General features: G+C 37.9%; 1 protein-coding gene across 1 annotated transcript; it reads left to right on the forward strand.

Annotated features, from left to right (window-relative positions):
* The first annotated feature begins 7,926 nt into the window (after positions 1–7,926).
* Positions 7,927–15,087, forward strand: pdlim1 (PDZ and LIM domain 1 (elfin)). Its single transcript, XM_017464846.3, has 7 exons — positions 7,927–8,153; positions 9,454–9,605; positions 9,942–10,026; positions 12,579–12,766; positions 12,933–13,078; positions 13,212–13,329; positions 14,168–15,087. The coding sequence occupies exons 1-7, from the start codon at positions 8,061–8,063 to the stop codon at positions 14,352–14,354; spliced, it is 969 nt and encodes a 322-aa protein (XP_017320335.1). The 5' UTR covers positions 7,927–8,060; the 3' UTR covers positions 14,355–15,087.
* The last annotated feature ends 6,138 nt before the right edge of the window (positions 15,088–21,225 follow it).

Raw genomic sequence — 21,225 nt, forward strand, 5'->3', positions numbered from 1 at the left:
TCAACCTCTTTTGCAATTCTGGATTGTTTGTTTCACAACTTAGAAGAACTCAGTTCTTTTTTGTTTTTCCTTGTTTGGTTTTTCTTTCATATTCTGAACATTTGCACGGGAGAAGACAACACAATTGGTCTAAGGATATATTTAAAATACTTTTATTGCAGATTTGGCTAAATATGAAAGATTGTTACTGAAGTCTGAAGTCTTCATTCTGATCTGCTGTATAGACATTTCTACTTTACCATCAAAGTCTGCAATGTTTTCCCCTGAAGGCATATTTCATAGTAATACATTTTCAACTATAATTCACTATAGTGAATAGATCAAACAATGACATCTCTTATGGACAGAATAATAGTAAGTTATCCTGATTATTGAAGTGCAGCCACAAACCAGTAACTCACTAAGACACAGACTTCTTTCTTTCCAATGGATGTTTTCAAGACAACCATTTTTAACTCTGCATAAAGTTTTACAGCCATAAAGCTTCTCTGATGGAACAAATATCAGCTCATTTAGAGACAGTAGAGGCTTCCAGACTTTGCGATTGTTCTTTTATGACACCCCATTCCTCAAACCCTCAGCAACAGGATCCGACATGTTATGTTCCAGTGTTCTATGCTGCACGTTTGGATATGTGGTTTTGTGAATCCCACTCACAATCCCTTCCTTTCTAGTTTTCAGATTAGTCTAGAATTAGAGACCATCCCAAAACCTAGGCAGTCTTTCATACATTGCATGGCCTTGTTTGCTGGAAAGTCAAAAGAAAAGTGGGGAAAAAAAACAAGAATTGTTAAGAAGTCTTGCCTGAAGGGTTTACTGTAAAGGTAGACAGAGAATGACTATTTCAGAGGCACAGAACAAGGTGCCGTTTCTTCATGTGTTAATATTGTGTGTTATCAAGGTAAACCATTGTATTTATGGTACAAACATGAGTGGTTGGTATACTATTTACATTTACAAGTATATTGACTTACAAGTGATGCAATAACCCTTGCGCAAATACTGGCGGAGTTGTGATTTGTACTCACAACCTTCTAGTCACTAGCACAGAACCTTAATCACTGAGCTACCACCACTCTAAGATTTTATCAAGGTTCTATTATCCAACACAGAGAGGCTATAGGGAATTATGTAATGTAGTATATATAGAGACTTCATGTGTAAAATGGTTCTTGCCATTAAAAAAAGTGAGAATGCATTTCTTTAAATAGATGTCAGTGTATGCGCTACATGACAGTCTCTCTCTTTTTTTGTCTCATCAAGAGCACTTGCAGATGCTTCCTGTCAGACTGTAGCACACCAAACCACAAACAGCAAACAATTCAGCCATGTGCAGAGCATAAACACATAGGGAAAAAGAAAGAGACAGAGAGAGAGAGAGAGAGAGAGAGAGAGTGAGAGAGAGAGAGAGAGAGAGAGAGAGAGAGAGAGATAGAGAGATTAGGGTGTTTTGGTGACGAGGATGCCACTATGGGATTTCCTTTCTTGTCATTTGCCTACACAATTTAGGTGAATGAGCAGTTTGTATTATATGCAGTAAATGTGTGGCCCAAATAAGGCAACAACACTGACTAAATCTGTAAGATTTTGCACAGGTTGACTTTTAGGATAAGAGATTAATCTGTTAGTCTAGATTTAAGGAAGAAAGCCAATTAGCCAATTGGAAATATTCAATTAGGACCTAATTATGAGGGGGAAAAAATCTAATATTGTTCTCCAGCATTCTTGTGTTGTACACATGTCTGAGAGAGGAAGGAATTAGAAAGCTCACCACCAAGGTAAAAAAGAAAGAAAAAAAAAGGAGACTGGTAATCATATTACATGAACCGACTTGCGAATGACATACACCTGAGTGTTTTGGTTTAATGGTGTAAGTTTTGAATAACTCTTCTGCCCTGGAACATTGCCAGGGCAAAAACATCATCATAATCAGCTCTATCAGTTCCAGTCAGGCTCCTCCCATGTCCTTCATCACAAGCCCACACACACACACAAAAGAATTTTATGGTACACCTCAAAAACCTGCTCGGTGTGAGTTTCAACCCTCTCCAGTGGAATGAGGAAGTTACAGGATCAGGTTACAAATCTATTCGTAGTGTTTACAATTTATCTAATCCATGTCTGAGAAAGAGCGCCCTATTTCCATATATCAGTTCATGCACTAAAGACGTGATGTGTTGATGTACACACAGGTTGCTGAAACATAAATCTAATTTGGGACAAAATTGGACTAATTTTACGGAGGGAAAATAAATATTTTATTCTGTATTTAATTCTAGAAACAGACTATATTACATATCCATCTGCACAGCCATGAGGAAGCCTATAATGACATGGCAATATGTATTTTTTATTCCCAGGAGAGAGTGTAGTAGAAAATAATGTTCCTTGTGCATTGCTTAATTACATGCTGCTTGACTGTTTGGCTGCTTGTGCTTACCTCATACAGTGAATCTCAGATCACAGAGTGCAGGGAAAATCCCTATATAATATAGGTACAGCAGAACATTCATTGTACTCTGGCATTTTCCTAAGAGTTACTAAGATAAACACAGAATATGCCATTACAAATTAAAGCTGAGCTCTCACTTTTACACTTACAATTTTATTGTGAAACCTTAATACTGTTTGTATGATAATTGTATCAGCTTACTGCATATCTATATAAGTGTGAAGTAAAATGGTAAGATTAAAAAAAAAAACCCTACCATATATTCTTTGGATAGTTAAGCGTTCACATTCATTCATTTATTCATTCATTTTAGCAACTGCTTTATCCTAGTAAATAAGATTTAATAGGATACACTGTATTGTAGGGTTCTACAGAGAATCCTCAAAGAGACACAAACTGAAGAACCTTTAGGGGTCCTAGATTAAAAATAATAATAATAATAAATCCCCAAAGAGTGTGAGTAGTGACACTTTAGTTCAGTACTTCAGCATATTGAATTTGATTTGTATTACATTGAGAGTAATTAGACCTATACTGAAAAGTCTAGGAAACGTTTTGCAGCCAGGGACCTGGCTGTAAAATAAATTCCACAGACCTTCTTCAAACATAATCCAACTATTCAAATATTAGGTCCATTATTCAAATGTGTATAAAATTCTGGTTATTTATGGTAGCCATGGAGGTTTTTTTAAATTCCTTCCACTCACAGAACAGATTAGATTAAGTTTCACATTATTTATAATGATCTCCACCCCCATCCCCCAAGTTGTTAAGTTATTGAGGTTTGGATCAAACTCATTAAATTCAAGTGACCAGTCATGAAAAGCTAATAACTATAAAGAACTCAATAATATTATCCTCATTTTGATAATAGTGGGTTGTGATACCTATCACTGGAAAAATTTGTCTAATTACACACCCCCTGGCTATGAATCATACATCCATGCACGCCTGAGAACTACATTATGGTATGCTCCCATTTCAATCTTCAAATTAACATAATCTTAACTCTGACGACCTCTCTATGGACTCTGTGGTCCATAGAGAGGTCCTGGGTCTATAGTGCAGACATGCCAGATCTGTTCTACTGTCATTTTCAGTTTGTGCAATTTCTTTTGGTGTTTTTCCATACACACTGGCTACTGTGACACCTCCAACACCAACGGAGAAAAGTAAGCCAGTTTCAATGGCAGCTGTAAGTGCTCAGATAGTCATGTTTCAAAATGAAGTGGGTTGGTTTGAATCATGAGCAGTTACTTTTTTTCATTCTACTTCAGTACAGAGAGATCATTTTAGTTTATAACCTGTCAGTCCATTCAGTTTTAAACAGATCTTTACAGGCTTTTTATTGCAAACTATAACACAGCTTTTAACATAGTTACATTTAAAATTTGACATCAATGAAGCTGTTATATTCTTTTATTTATGCTGCTTATTTCCTATATCCTTCATAGTACTCTTGGTCTGTTTAACAGTTTGTCATTATTCTTATATTATTCATGATTCCATTGTCCATCATCCAATAATTTAATTTACCAGTCACACACAAGTGCCTAAGAAACAAGTATTGAGAAAGTTTTCCAGGTATTTCTGGTCCACTGAAATGGAAGGGCTGTATAAAAAGAATTCCTATATCGTTGATTGTGGATTTCTATACGAAATTTCTATATCTAATTACATCTGACAGTCTGCATTTCTCCTTCTTCATTTTCAACTTTCCACTATTTAGGAGCGAATGAGTGCTATGTACTGGAAATAAAAGCTAAGATATTAGATTTATATCAGTTTGCCTAATATTAACCAATGTTACACATTTTCTTACCATTTTATTTCAATTTAAGTACCAGCTTAGTAATTCCCAACGTATTATTAATTTATTTTCCTTAAGCAACATTTTTCTGTAAGTAGTATTAATTATTTGGTAACTATAGTAACTATAAATATGGAAGCTTTTTAGCTGCAAGATGTAAAATCTAAGTCTAGATTTGCTGACACGTTGTGGGATTTTAGGGGTTAAACTTTTCCTAAAGTGATCCATTTTGATAAATATTATTTGACATGGTAAGTCTTCTGACAGATAGTGTGAATCTAGCAAAAATAACTAAATTGTACTCCAGATTTTAATTAATCATTGATTGCATTACCTTCTCTCCAAATGCAAACTCAAATCAGTTCATTGTAAATTCAAATCTATTAAGAATTTGATTCTGAATTGCTGACTCTGTGGGTTATCTACTTTGAGGGGGTGTACATGAGTATGTAGAGGCAGTGAGAACCCACTGGCAGAACCTGCTCTCACTTAAGTTCATGTTAGTTAGTATCTTGTAAGGTTTGATTTGAGAATGTGTGCCCTCTGCACCTGTTAACACCGTGGTCAAGAACATATGCGTCAGAGACAGCTAAGGTGGGAGTGAGAGGGTGTAAACACAACTTGAAATGTCACCGAGAGCCCTGCACCCTACAAAACCACAAACATCAATGTCACTCTTACACTCACACTTTAACATCAAATCAATACAGATCCCTGTCTGGAAGTGAGAATGTACGGACGTAATATAGACCCACATACTTTCTGAGGCTACCAGTGACATAAGAGACCACCAGTGACTTTTGCCTGATCAAAATCCAAACAGGGCACAGGCTACTCTTGAGCAACCTCCCACACTTTACATGAGTCACATGGCTCACTTCTGCTTTTCATCTGTGCACATTTTCACAGCGGAAACGCAATGACAGGTACACCTGCTTAACTAAACAAAATTGTCAAAGACAACATAATCCAGACCTCTCTCATATACTTAAAAGAAAATATTACTACTGTGTGTCTTAAACAACATATAAATGATTGTCATGAACTGAAGACACTTATCTATTGCTCAAACTTGTACCAGTAGTTTGCTTTTTATATGGAACAACAAATAAATCTGAACTGTAAAATTGACACTAAAATGTAAAAAAAATCTTAAATGATCATCTTTAAGACACTACTGCAGTTCTGAAGTGCTTTTACTGTTATCCTTTACACTGTAATGGAAAAGAGAGTAGAAAATGAAAGATATGAGAACGGTGACTGTGAGCAGGATGGACCTGACCTCTGCTGGCTTAAAAAGGTTATCGCATCCACAAATTATTTTTGTATAAATATACTTAACTGTTTTTTCTAATCCAGAGGCTCTCAGCTCCAGTTTTAGGAACCAACTGCTTTGAACAGTTTCAAATGTTCCTTACTTCATCACAGTTGATCCATCTTATCAACAGCTTGTTCAATATGTAGTCAGTGATTTTGTTGAATTAACTAAAGATAGTTGTATTGAATTTCAAAAATAAAAAAATATGCATTCCCTCCTGTTAATTTTCCCTCCCATCAATGTAATACACAGTTGTGTGAAAAAATCAGTACACCCCATACTCCTATTAATGAAGTTCATATACTTGAACAAATCCACAAGGAAAATTAGCTTTTTCAATCATGTATTCAACAGAAATATCAATAGATGTGATATTCTTCTGTAGAAAAAAACAAGTACAACCTTGACCTCAAAAGCTAGTATTGCCTCCTTTAGCAGAAATAACTTCTTGCAGGCGTTTTGCATGATTGTACACCAGGCTTGCTGAAATGTTTGACCTCTCTTCCAAGCAATATACTTTAAGTTACAAGATGTTTGAGGGTACTTGCATGTACTGCTAGTTTCAAATCCCCTCACAACATGTCAACGGGATTCAAATCCAGGGTTTGATTAGGCCATTCCATAACCCTCCATTTCTTCTTTTCGAGCAATTCCTTAATGGATTTGCTAGTGTTCTTAGGATCATAATCCTTTTGAATGGTCCACTTTCAGTTCAACTTGAACTTTCAGACAGATGGCCTCACATTATCTTCAAGCACTCTTTGATATGATGCAGAATTCATAGTTGAATCAGTGAATGCAAGCTGTCTTGTCCCCGAGACAGCAAAGCAGACCCAAACCAAAACATTTCCACCACCGTGTTTTTTCTCCGTGGGAAAATATTTTTACTCTAAAAACTAATTATGGTCTATTTCATTCATTCAACTTCAGTTACTATCCTGGTACAATGGGTGCAAGGTCACATTCATTCACACCTAGGAGCAATTTAGCATAACCAGTCCAGCCTATCTACATGTTTTTGGACAGTGGTAGGAAACTGGAGAAGGAACCCATACAGACATGGAGAGAACATGAGAGCAAGGCCCTTAACCAGCAACTGCTTATATGTATATAAATGAAATGAATGTAAATTGCTGTGGATAAGGGAATCGACTACATGGCATAAAAAAGTAAATGTGAAACTGCACCCAGACAGTAACCCGAGATCAGGATCAAACAAAGGACTCTTGGAGCAGCAATGCGTCCTCTAGCTCCATCGTGCCTGCTATGGTCCATTAAATAGTTTTTAAAGGTACACTGTATCCATCTCCAGGTGAAAGATCCATATTAGTATGTAGGCTAGAAGGTCTGAATGTTAATGCAAGAGAGGGTGCGTTATGACTTGACAGGCAAGTAGCAACACCTCCTTGTCGTGGATGGTTAGATGGTGGTTATTCAGATCATCTGTTTTATATGCGTTTACAGAGCCTGGCGTGCTACAGAGAGCAGTGGGGTTCTTTTTTTCAACAGAACAGATATTTTATTGAATCTACTTAAATGTGAGAACTTCAAACCCACATATAGTATTACACAAAAAGTGTTCTGACTAAAAAATCACTGAGCTCACTTTTAAACTTGAAACTGTGCAGGGCAATAGTTTGCTAGCAGTGGAATTGAGTAGCCCTTCACTAATCAGCGTTTCCTCTATGTGGTGTCAGAATCCAGCTCTGGTGGGCTACAGAGATGCGTGTTAACTTTCCATTTCACTTAACACACCTGACTCAGCTTATGAGCTAAGCATGAACACCTTCACGGGGTGAACTTGGTGCGTTAGTGCGAAAATATATACATTTCTGTGGGCTGAGGCCCTCTGGTACCAGAGTCTGACACTCCTGCATTCCTGCGTATCATTTTCACATTCAGCATGCAGACCACAGACAGTTCACATATTTCTCACATTTCATTTTCTTGTGCTTTAGTCGAAACTAACTTATGCCAGGTCCAGGATATGACCCACAATCTAACATGTTTATATCTGCCCTTGCTTATAGCTGCCAAGAATTCGATGTCGGGAGTGGCACATTCCACATCCTGGGATTTGGGCTCTAACCATAAATGGTAAGCTTCAATAGGATTACGTAACGTCCCTCCCCTAAACAAACATAGGAAAGTAGTTCTTATCAGCAACCAGACATTTAGGCTGAATTGCAAATGGCGCCACAATCCCTTTATAAGTGCACTACATGTGGTAAGAAACAATGCCTTGTGTAGCCAATGTAGCTTACTACGTATCCAATAGGAAGCCATTTGAAAGTCAGCCTTAAACTCCATTGGGCCCTCGTTTGTACAAGTCCCGCCCCCGTCCCCCACTTTCACAAAGTTACCGCCCTGAGAGGTTGAAGTTAGACCGAAAGTTACACGTTTTGTTTCGCCGAGTTCGCGCAAAAGGATTAGATCTGTCTGATTTCTTATAAAAACATTTTTATTAATCATTAGGGAAAATGCCCCAGCGGATTGTCATGCAGGGTCCTGGACCTTGGGGATTTAGACTGGTCGGTGGTAAAGATTTCGAACAGCCTCTGACTATTTCACGGGTAAGTAGTGTCATAGTGTATCACCAAGGCATGCTCTTTATCTGACTATACGCTCTAGTTATTGTTGCTGAAAAGGCTTATTTTCTTTGTGGGGGAAAAGCTTGTGTAACGTGTTGCTAATGTGTTTTTAACACCTTGACCAAAGTGACATGATATGATCTGCCATGTAGATTATCTAGTTAACTTTTAATTTAGATTTTACTCAGTAATTCGCAGGTAGTATGTCTCTGTGGGCTTATTAGGAGTTATATGTATGTTTTGTGCATCTGCCCAGGCCCATGTGAACAGTATCATTGTAATGGCATATTGCTAGCGTGAGAACGGTTTCAGAGACATTACACAGCCCTCACTTTTTCCATTAGCTAACAGTGGCCGCTTCAGTGGAAATTTTGCTCTAAATTTCATGTTTTTGTGTGTGTGTGTGTGTGTGTGTGTGTGTGTGTGTGTGTGTGTGTGTGTGAGTGAGAGAGAGAGAGAGAGAGAGAGAGAGAGAGAGAGAGAGAATGGTATTACACACCTTCGTCTAACAAGCCACAGCCTTAGAATGACTTGTTGTTTTGGACACTACTGATAAGGGAAGGCTTACTTCCTTTATTATTTTCTTTTTTTAAAGAAGGAAATCCTCTTGTGACAAGTGAAAGGATAACAAAGAAATTTTATAGCTTGCAGCTTTACCTTGATTAATTATTTATTTATTTTTGCACCATTGAAGTGACAACACTGTTTAAACAACAGTTCTTAACCCATTGTTTGGGGACCTTCATCCAGTGCATATTTCTATTCAGCTTCAGCTCCAAAATCACCTGAGCTATGTAATGCTGTGGAATGTTGATAACACTGAGAGTGTGTGTGTGTGTGTGTGTGTGTGTGTGTGTGTGTGTGTTAGTGTTAGTGTTAGGAATTAAACTGTGGACTGGCTTGAAAAACATCTGGTCTAAATTTAGTCATACACCAATCCCACTTTTTCCATTTTCAATACAACACCAATGACCAAGCTCTGTGTAGCAGTGGATCATTTCTGTCCTGTATTTATATGCAACATCTGTACCATATGCACCCAAGGGCCCAATGGGAACAAAAATTGTACAACTGAGGAATCAACCTTAGCAGGCGGCCCAAAATTCATACAGGTGCCCCCGTGGGTCGGTCGGTATCATGCTTAAAATATGCCAGTGGATGAATTTGGAAAACATGCCAAATCCGTTACCGATCCAACATTTCAGCATAGTATCAATCATCCCTGATACCAGTACTCTGTGGCAGATGAGTAAAAATTAATAGTGCCCACTTTATTCACCAGGTAACCCCAGGAAGTAAAGCAGCCCAGGCCAGCCTCTGTATTGGCGACATTATTATTGCCATTGATGGTGAGCCGACGGAGGGAATGACTCACTTGGAAGCCCAGAATAAGATCAAGGGTTGTGTCGAAGAAATGGTCCTCTCTATAGACAGGTACACAACATGATATTTTATCTCTAATAGCCACAGAAAGATGGTTGAGCCATGATATATAATATGTTGGGTTTTTTCCTTTGGCTTGATTCCATTCTTCAGTCACTTTATTTTAATTAGTTGAAATCTTTTTTTGAAATGTTAGTAATCCTTTCAAAATTTAAACAAGATTGCAGTTGAATGTTTGCACAATCAAGAGAGTCATTTTGCATCTTTATGTTAATTAGAGGTTTCCTGCACTAGTATTGTGCCATCCTGTGTTTACTGTATTATCATAGAAAAGTCAGTAAATATCTATTTTTTTTGCATTGAGTCAGTGCTTTTTCCATTCCTTAGATCAGAATTGAAAACGTGGTCTCCCCTTGTCTCTGAAGATGGGAAGACACATCCATACAAGATGAGTCTGGCCTCAGAATCACAGGTATGTGTCATTAAGGCATGCTATCGTTAACAATCCATGACATTGAAAAGAACTTTGACCAGCCAGGCTCTTCCTTTTACAATGACCCGTGAAGAGAATGAGAGTCATAGAGAGCAGAGCCTTTTTATATAGCAATGGGAGGGGAAAAAAACAACAAAAAAAAACAAACAAAGGCAGGGTACAAAATGAAGTCATTATTTACATCTTAACAAACCATATCCATGGAGACTACGGTTTATGAGCCAGACCAAGACGTAATGCAGAGTTTCTGCCATTCCCTGCAGGCAAACCTAAAATTAAAGGTCAAAGAGTGAGCAAATGCCGGAAGTATGCACTTCTGGTACAGTTAGCATTGTGGGAATGTTTTCAAAGTTAAAGCAGGTCATGTTGAAGAGAACTTCATACAGTGTTGTACATCTGATGTGCATGAAGGATTCATTTGATTCTAGGCTGTTCCTGAATGTTGTTTTTTTTTTTTTTTTGGCATTGAATTAGACATACTCTGAGGCAGAGAGATTAATGGAGTCAGTGCATATATTAAGCCATTAATAGACACATTATTATGCCATGCGTGCTTATATTCTATGATTTTTTTAATTATTATTATTTTGCAGAAGTTGTGGGTATAAAGACAATTTAAATGAAGACATTTCATTTAGAGCTGTTAGACATTTAGTGTTTCAGTTTCACAGATGTAGCTTTATTACACGTAATCAAAAATGGATAAATAATGTGCATTAAGGTAGCAATAATGAAAAATTTAATGGTTCAAAAATGTGCATTTTCCTTTCCTGGTCCTATGTTATGGATTTACTTATTATAGAATACACAGACATGTTTAACATCTTTCAGTTTGTATGTAGATGACTACAACCCCAATTTTGAAAAAGTTGTGACAGTATGGAAAATGCTAATAAAAACAAAGAGGAGTGATTTGTAAATGTACTTTGACTTGTATTTAAACAAAAAACGTACAAAGACAAGCTATTTGATGTTTTACTTAATCAACTGCATATTTTTAAAGATGCATGCATCAATTTCAAAATAAACATTCAACACTTTCCAAAAAAGTTGGGACAGTAGCAATTTAGGACCGTAGCGATGTGACGTGTTGAAACCAATCGTCTAATCATAGTATTTAAGGAGCCTCCAAAAAGCCCTAGTCCTTCAAGAGCAAGGATGGGTCGAGGCTCGCCAATCTGCCAAAAGATTTATCAGCAAATAATCCAACACTTTGAGAACAACATTAACCAAAGACAAATCGGTTGGATTTTTGGCATTTCACCTTCTACAGTGCACAATGTAATTAAAAGATTCAAGGAATCCGGTGAAATCTCGGTGCGTAAAGGGCAAGGCTGAAAACCACTTCTGATTGTGCATGATCTCCGATCCCTCAGCCGTCACCGTCTTAAAAACCATCATGAGTCTGTAATGGATATCCTGACATGGGCTCGGGAATACATTGGTAAACCTTTAAGTCAATGCCATTCGCTGCATCCAGAGATGCAAGTTAAGGCTTTACTATGCAAAGCAGAAGCCATACTGCCAACTTCTCTGGGCTCGGTCTCATCTGAGATGGACAGTAGCACAGTGGAATCGCATTTTGTGGTCAGAGGAGTCGACATTTCAAATAGTTTTTGGACAAAACAGCCGTTGTGTTCTCTTCCGGCCAAAGAGGAAAAGGACCTGCCAAGCTGTTATCAGCATCCGGCCCAAAAGCCAGCGTCTGTCATGGTATGGGGGTGTGTCAGTGCCCATGTCATGGGTAACTTGCACATCTGTGAGGGCAACATTAATGCATAAAGATATGTACACATTTTGGAGCAACAAATGCTGCCATCCAGAGCAGGACAACACCAAACCACATGGTTGTGTAAGCAGAGAGTTTGGGTGCTAGCATGGCCTGCCTGCAGTCCTGTTCTGTTGCCGATTGAGGATGTGTGGCACATTATGAAGCACAAAATAAGGCAACGAAGGCCCTGTGCATTTGCGCAGCTGAAGAAATGCATAATAGATGAATGGGGAAAATTTCACTTGCTAAACTTAACCAACTGGTGTTTTCAGTCCCAAACACTTACGTGTTATTAAAAGAAAAGCTGATGTTACACAGTGGTAAACAGTCGACTGTCCCAACTTTTTTGGAGTGTGTTGCAGTGATTATTCTTGAAAGTGTGAATTTGGTTTATTTTTGAGAATATACAAAGTAAAACATCAAATAATGTGCTACTGTGTGTTCAATGTAGTACAGGGTGAATTGATTTTTCAAATGACCTTTTTGTTTTTTTGTTTTTGTGTTTTCCATACTGTCCCAACTTTTTTGGAATTGAGGTTGTAGAAACCTTGGAGGAATGCACATTTAACTGAAATTTCATGTTATGCTGTACCTAATGCAATTGCCTTTTGTTTGACACTTTAATGTTCTTTTGCATGGATAAGTAGCTGTAGCTGAACTGCTGTTTATTTTGTTTTGTCATGTGGTTTCTAAGCCATGCAATTCATGTTGGTTTTACTTTTCCTTTTAACACTCTGACCTCTTCCTTCACTGTCTATAGGAAGTGAAACACATAGGTTCTGCTCACAACAGGAGTGCTCTTCCGTTCAATTCGCCAGCTGGTTCCAAGGTGGTTACAAGCCAGTATAATAATCCAGCTGTCTTGTACTCTTCTGATAACATCAAGAACTTTAACAGTGCTGTTGGTGGTGCCAAGACCATTATGACATCCAGCGAACCAAGTAATAAGTAAGAATTGCTTACATTTCAGTCTCAATGATCACATTTTTTACCACATTAGTAATTAGCTTAGTGGAAACATTTAGTGTCACTTAAACTGTGAACTATTTTTATATACATCTTTAAATTGTTTCATTTGTGTGTTGTCAATTAAAAACTTTTTGCTCTGTTTCAGTCCAGATCTCTCCAAACCAGTCCAGCCAAAACCATCAATTGCTGTTGACTCCGAAGTCTATAAAATGCTGAATGAGAACCAAGAGTCATGTGAGCCTCCACGTCAGTCTGCATCATTCAAAGTCCTGCAGGAAATCCTTGAGACTGGTACTGCACCTTTTACACTGTGTACCATCACTTTGCACACATTTAGTGATTCATGATTCAAGTGACTTTTTGTACACAGATGCTGTTTTGGAAAAAAAGTTTTGTAGCTTTTCTTTTCTGAATCCGTGCACAGGTGATTCTGACAAGCCATCTGGGTTTAGAAGTGTGAAAGCACCCACTACAAAAATTGCTTCTTCTCTAGGCAGTACTGAGAAACTCTCCATCTGTGACAAATGTGGCTCAGCGATTGTGTAAGTTATCTTTTGTAAATTAAGATTGCTTTTGAGGGGAAAAAATCATGTCACCTGGATCAAGGAAGATTGTTATAGGGATAGTTCACTCAAAAACGAAAATTCTGCCATCGGTAACTCACCCTCATGTTGTTCCAAACCCATAAGACTTTCATTTATTTTCAGAAGACATTTTTATGAAATCTGGAGATTTCCATCCCTCTGTTTACAGTGCATGTAACCAAAACTTTCAAGCATTGTGGTTGTCCCATGAACACGCTTCACAGATCTATGCGGAATTGAAGATATTTTGTGATAAAGACTTAATTTTAAGTTTGTTTTGCACACACAAAGCATTTGTATCGCTTTATCAAATTGGGTTTAAACCGTTGGAGTCACATGGATTATTTTACGATGCCTTTATGAATTTTTTGGACCTTGAAAGTTTTGGTTACATGGACTGAAAGGAGGGACAGAAATTTCCCAGGTTTCATTAAAAATGTCTTAATTTGTGTTCCGAAGAGGAGTGAAAGTCGTATGGGTTTGGAACAACATGAGGGTGAGTAATTGAAGACAATTCACCCAAAATTTTCTATTGCTTTAATGTTTTTAAAAAAAAAAAGAAAAAGAAAAAAAAAAAAAGAATTTCTTGCATAGTGTTATTGCCACCTAGTGGAAGGCTGTGGAACTCTCCATAGTATGTTATTGTTCAGCTTTCCACATGGGCTTCTTCCTGGATATATAGCATATTTTCCTCTCATTTTAATATTTCGTTTGATGTTTGAAAAATTGAACTGTTCTATTTATTTCTGTTCCTTCTTTTTTTTTTTTAACTTACTACCTTCGTCTTTAACTATAGGGGCATGTTTGTCAAACTGCGAGATAAGTACCGCCACCCTGAGTGCTATGTCTGCACTGACTGCGGAACAAACCTGAAACAAAAAGGACACTTTTTCGTCGAGGACAAGATTTACTGTGAAAAGCATGCACGTGAACGAGTGACCCCTCCTGAGGGTTATGATGTCGTCACTGTCTTCCCAAAATAGATGCTTCTCCAGTGATGCTTAGAAACTGCACATTTCCCTGTTTTGAGGAATTCTGTACAAATTGTAAACACTTCATGTGGATAGTTTTTCATTGTATTTTGTCAGCGTGTTTTGAAAAAGTAAACAATTACGTCTATTGAAATTCATACACTACATATGTCCATTAGAATATTTACTTACTCATCGTATCAAGGAGACTATCCTCATGAAGTGCTTCTAATATTAGACATTCCAGTTTCGTAGACATTCCATATGTGATGCAGTGAAACATAAGTCCATTGGTGCTATGTTTATGTCCAAGTCCTTGTGAAAATACTAATATTAAAAAGGACAAGGTGCCACATTTTCTAAATTTTTGCACTTGCATATAAAGGAAAGTAAATATGTTACAGTGGTAAACTTAGACGTTTCTGGCACATTTACTGTAACTATAAAGGATTTGATGTTTGGGACCAATAATTTTAGCTCACTGGAAAAGTGAAAAATCTCAGTGCTTCAGCTTTCTCTGGAAACTCCATGTATCGGCAATAATACCAGATCATTTCATTTTATCTAGTTTGTTTTCTTAAGGACTGTTTATTTCAAGTAAAGTATTATGTCCTTGCTGCCAATTGCTTTTCTGCAAACTTTGTAATAAATATGACTGAATCAAATTAATTCTTTTTAATGCCTTCTACATACACTGTTTTAACTCACAGTACAATTAATAAAATAAAGCAATCCATGGACCCAACCTTCGTTGTCTCAACCGTTCAGGCTAGTGTGGGGAATGTTTTTTGGTACATATTGGGACCTTTTTAATAGCAATCCTTTGAATGACAGCCTGTCTGAGTACTTTTGCTGAGTATATACATTACTTTATGGCCACAACTTACCCATCTTATACATCGATCAACCATAACATTAAACCCACCGATAGGTGACATGAATAACATTTGATTATCTCGTTGCAATGGCACCTGTTAAGGGGTGGGATATACAGTTGCAATCAAAATTATTCAGCCCCCATTGCAAATCAGGTTTATTGTCCAAGTTTACAGACTTTCTGCTGTTTGCAAAGAACACAAACAAAAGTAATTGAAATAGTTCATTACAGTGAATGCTTCAAGTGGTTTCCCCAAACGCAACTGAAAATAAAACTTATAATGATTTCTCCAGTTTCAGAATTTTTCAGCCCCTTCATGGCAAGCATCTTTAGTACTTAGTAGAGCATTCTATTGCTGTTATGACCTACTGCAAATGAGATGCATAGATTCTGGCAGTGTTCCCGAGGAATGTTAACCCCTTCCTGCACATATGAGCAATGGCCTCCAGTTCAGTAATATTCTTGGGTTTGTGTGCTGCAACCACGTTCCTCTAATCCCACAAGAGATTTTCGATGGGGTTCAAGTCAGGTGACTGTGATGGTCCTGTAGGATCTTCCAGGACTTCTTCTACAACCAAGCCTTGGTGGAATTTGAGGTATACTTGGGATCACTGTCCGGTTGGAAGGTCCAATGACTCAAAAGCTTCAGTTTCCTCACAGACGGCATGAAGTTTTCTCCTAGGAGTTCCTGATACTTCAATGAATCCATCTTGCCTTCCACATGCTGCAGGTTTCCAGTGCCAGAGGATGCAAAGCAGCCCCAGAGCATCACTGAGCCACCACCATGCTTGACTGTGGACAGTGTGTTCTTTCTTCATTCTTCTTCCTCCAGACATACCACTTATCCATCATGTTTTGTTTCATTGCTCCACAGAACAGAATCCCAAAACTTCTGTGCCTTATTTATATGATTTTAAGCTGACTTTTGTTTTGCTTTTAGGGCAGCAGTGGTGTATGTCTTGAAGTGCTGGCATGGAAACATTCTGCATTTAGTATGTGCCTTACTGTGCTCATGGAAACCTCAGAGCCTGTTGCCACGAAGTCTTGCTACAAGTCTTTTGCAGTTACTCAAGGGTTTTTCACAACTTGCCTTCTCCGAAATCTGGTTGCAGCCTCTGATAGCTTCCTTTTTCTGCGCCATCCAAGTATTTCATACATTTTCTACCCCTAGCCAGTTCAGGTATTTCCTGTGTTCCAGCTCAAGTACACCTGGTGCAACTAATGAAGCCCTTGTATAGTTGCATCGGGTGTGCTTGAGACAACACCTGTTTTGCATATTTGTGAGGGATTCTATACAGGGGGTTGAATAATTTTGAAACCGGAGAAATCATTATAAGTTGCATTTTTAGTTGACTTTGGGGAAACCACATGAAGTATTCTTTGTGTTTAATTATGTCAGTTGCTTTTGTTTGATTTGTTCATTGCAAACAGCTGAAAGTCTGTAAATTTTTACAATAAACCTGACATGCAGTGGGGGTGAACAGTGAGTTCTTGAAGTTGATATGTTGCGAGCAGACAAATGTGCAGGTCTTGTGGGCTGTTTCTCTTGTGTAGTGGTTAGTACCTACCAAAAGTGTCTAAGAAAGGACAACCAGTGAATCGGGGACAGGGTCATGGTCACCCAAGACTCATTGATGCACGTGGGGCGTGAAGGCTAGTCCGTCAGGTCCAGTCCCACAGAAGAGCTACATTAACATGAATTGCTGAAAAAGTTCATGCTGGCTATGATAGAAAGGTGTCAGAACACACAGTGCAGAGGCAGTGTGATACTCTGGGAAATGTTGTGTTGAAACCTTGGGTCCTAGCATTCATGTGGATGTTACTTTGAAACATACCACCTGCCTAAATATTGTTGCAGACCAAGTATACCCCTTCATGGCTACGGTATTCCCTAATGACAGTGGCTACTTTCAGTAGGATAATGCACCCTGCCACACTGCAAAAATGCTCAGGAATGGTTTGACGTGCGACAAAGAGTTCATGGTGTTGACCTCAAAATTCCCCAGATCTCAGTCCGAACAAACATCTGTGGGACATGCTAGACAAACATGTCTAATTCATGGAGGCCCCACCTCACAATTTGCAGGACTTAAAAGGATCTGCTGCTAATGTCTTGGTGCCAGATGTGATCTGGGAAGATGCTATCTCCTCTCTATTTGAGACTTCCCTGACCAAACTGCTCCAAGGAAATTCTCCTCAAGTCCATTTTGCCATTGTTCTGATCACTGTGGATTTCAAATCAAATGATAAAAGTACAGTGATACTGGGGGGGGGAGTATTTTTTAAGCAACTATGTGTAGCAGCAATGATTTTGTATAAACTGCTTACTCCATCCTGTTTTTTGTCTTGTCTGTCACTCACAGTTGCATCTTTATGCACTGTGCTGATCAAGAGAATAGCTTTTCTTGGTGCAGTAGGACACAGGTGCATGGTGTCTGTGAAAGCAAAGACAGGTAAAATCACATTCCTGGTCTCCATTCAAGTGAGCTCTTTGGGAACTTCAGGCTTGTTTTTTTCTTACAAAATCATGAGCTTTCCTTCCAAACAGTTCCTCCCCAAGAGTGACACTAAACTGTCATAAATCGCATTGTGACCTCATAGTCCAGCAGTCAAATTCAAGATGACCCACATGCCCTAGTTATTTTTCGTTTTCTTTTTTGTAGTGTTACCTGGAGTTTTTTTCTTGTATAAATTTGCCTTCTTAATTTGCATAGCTTCATTTTGCATTCTGTAAATTTTGCAGACTTGTTGGGCATATATGGTTTCTTTTTTTCTAAAAGACATTCATCAACAGTTATGTATGGGCTTAGATTGCTGAACACCTCTATCCCAAAGATCCCAACATGACAAGGCAGCTTGTCATGTTTCCTTATACGTATTCTTGCATCCCTGTTTTCTAAGGGTTTGCCATGGGTGAGAAAATGGAAAGTCTCACAATTCATTGTAGCAGGAAATATTGCTCTTCTAGTATCAGAATTTAAAACACTTGCTTTTGCTTCACTTTTAACCTGTATACTCCTGCCAGTATTAGCAGTCCAAGGTAGGCTTTGAGGAGGGTCATAACTACAGTTGCAATCAAAATTATTCACCCCACTGCAAATCAGGTTTATTGTCACACTTCCACGCACTGCAGGTTTCCAGTGCCAGAGGATGCAAAGCAGTCCCAGAGCATCACTGAGCCACCAGTGATGGGACTTTCGGCTGTTTGCAATGAACAAATCAAACAAAAGCAATTGAAATAGTTCAACACAACGAATGCTTCAAGTGGTTTCCCCAAATTCAACTGAAAATGCAACTTATAATGAGTTCTGCCGTCTGTGAGGAAGCTGAAGCTTGGGCGTCATTGGACCTTCCAACAGGACAACCATCCCAAGCATATCTCAAATTCCACCAAGGCTTGGTTGTAGAAGAAGTCCTGGAAGATTCTACAGGGCCATCACAGTCACCTGACTTGAAAACCATAGAAGATCTCTGATGGGATTAGAAGAAGGCGGTTGCAGCACGCAAACCCAAGAATATTACTGAACTGGAGGCCATAGCTCATGAGGAATGGGCTTAGATTCTTCAGGAACGCTGCCAGAAGCTATACATCTCGTTTGCAGCAGGTCATAACAGCAAAAGGGTGCCCTACTAAGTACTAAGAATACTTGCCATGAAGGGGTTGAATCATTTTGAAACTGGAGAAATCGTTGCATTTTCAGGTGAATTTGGGGAAACCACTTGAAGCATTCGTTGTGTTGAACTATTTCAGTTGCTTTTGTTTGATTTGTTCATTACAAACAACTGAAAGTTTGTACATTTTAACAATATTCAATTCAATTCAATATTATTTGTATGGTACAATAAACCTGATTTGCAGTGGGGATTGAATAATTTTGATTATTCAGCTGTATAGCATTTGATTTTTGTCTATACACCTGCCTCCCTTTTATGTTTTTCATCTCAAGAATGAGGTTTTCAAATGGAGGTGAGACTATGATTTGCTTGGCAGCATATATGGTGAGACCTGGAAGCATTTTGATTGTATTTTCCACATTGTCCTGTCTTTCACATGGGGATAGAGTCCATGAGAATTTTTTTTATTGTTGTGAAGGTATCTGATATAGGTGCCTGAACAACAGGGTCTTGATGGGTTTCAGATCCTTCAAGCATCAACCTAAAAAAATTGCTCTCATTAGAGGAGGATCCCTCAGAGCCAGGTCCTCCACATCCTTTCAGATACATGTTCATTACTTATTACTTATACTGCAATTGAGGCAGGAGCCTCAGTAGCACAAAATATCTTAGTATCTGTTTAAAAAAAAAAAAAAAAAAAAAGTAAACCACAACAAAGAGAAAGAAATGACTCAGAAAGAAATACAATTTACAAGAGAAAGAGGAATTACTTGCACTCCCATTTTATATGTAGAGTGTGTGTGTGTGTGTGTGTGTGTGTGTGTGTGCGAGTGTGTGTGTGAGAGAGAGTGAGTGAGTGAGTGAGTGAGAGAGAGAGAGAGAGAGAGAGAGAGAGAGAGAGAGAGAGAGACTGTTTGTGTTTTGCTCAAGACAGAACATAAACTAAATTCACATGAAAATCTATTGAATTCAGTCATGTTTTATAGCTGGGGTCTCAAACAGAGGGTGAATTCCTATGCCTATAACACTATCGGTTTGTTTGTTTTGTAAAATAAAATTAAATGATTAAAAAAAACATTATTAGTAGTTTCCATAAAAATAGGAATGGTCATAAAGTATAAAAGTGATTAAAAATGTTAAGTATGAGAGACTCTGAGGTCTCAGTGACCTCAAACAGAATATAACAGCTATATACATAATAGTCCTTTATACAGTAGGATTTGAAGCTGTTACTGCCCAGGTGGTTTTAACAAGTCTTGATCCAGAGGGTGAATGCTTATCAAACCAATAAATATGTGTGTTTTTGTTAGTTTGTCTGTTTGTTTAATTAACAATGTTTTTAAAAATGTCATTTAAATGCCAAATTGTAACATTACACAGGTTTCCGGGAGGGGCGGGGGGCGGGGAGTGTGAATACTTATGAAAGGCGGTATATATGTGCCATCTAGTGGCCAAAAACACGATGTAGTAGCCTATATAACCTACAGTTATTATATTCCTAGTTCTTAATATTCTGTACTGATTCAAGATATTAGACATGTTTGTTTGTTTGCCTAATTAATATTGTGCTTCTGGGAATAAATCAACTTGAACATGTCAAGTTGACTACCACAAATTACATTATAATGAGCAATAAGCATAATGTTGGTTCATGACAAAAATGCAAATGATCACACTACCATGTAAAACGTGGATTTAAAAGTGCTGTTTAGACAGTCACAAAGACTCTCTTAGGTTCAATTTCAGATAAAGAGGTATGGATTGAAAGATAAAGATTTCACTTTTTTCTGTCTTAATTTTTCAGTTTCAGTCTCCTTGCTCTCATAAAGGAAACTTAGATTTACATAACATTAACAGCATTACAACTTGAAAAATACAGCTAAAGCTTTGTTATTTATTGGGTGGGAGGAGGAAAAGCTGCTTTTTTTTTTTTTTTTTTTACAAAGAATAAAGATGAGGTGAATGTGATGCTCTTGAAGTTAAATATCTGATTGTAGCCTATGTATCTGACCAAATTACCTTAATTAGCCTCAGTCCTTCTGTAATTTCATATAAATTATTCACACATAAACTGATTTTATTTTTCATCTTCATAACATCATGTGATTGTTAGTGTCCTAAATATGTTTGGATTTGTTTTTCATTGACATTAGAAAGAGGAAAAATATCCCACTTTCTGCACTGACTTATTTACTTAAAAGAACCATATCATTACATCTGGAGACAAACAGAAGGTTATGTATCTCTGGTTCTGATCCAAAGCTGCCTACATAAAAATAAAATGCACAAACATATCTTCGAATGTCCTTACCTTCTTGTTGAGAAAGCAGTGTGCGTTAAATTTAATTTCTGGTCAAGTTTTGAAGTTTAATCACAGAAACCACAGTGTGA

This window comes from Ictalurus punctatus, chromosome 3 (assembly GCF_001660625.3).
Source record: "Ictalurus punctatus breed USDA103 chromosome 3, Coco_2.0, whole genome shotgun sequence".
Classification (NCBI taxonomy): Eukaryota; Metazoa; Chordata; class Actinopteri; order Siluriformes; family Ictaluridae; genus Ictalurus; species Ictalurus punctatus.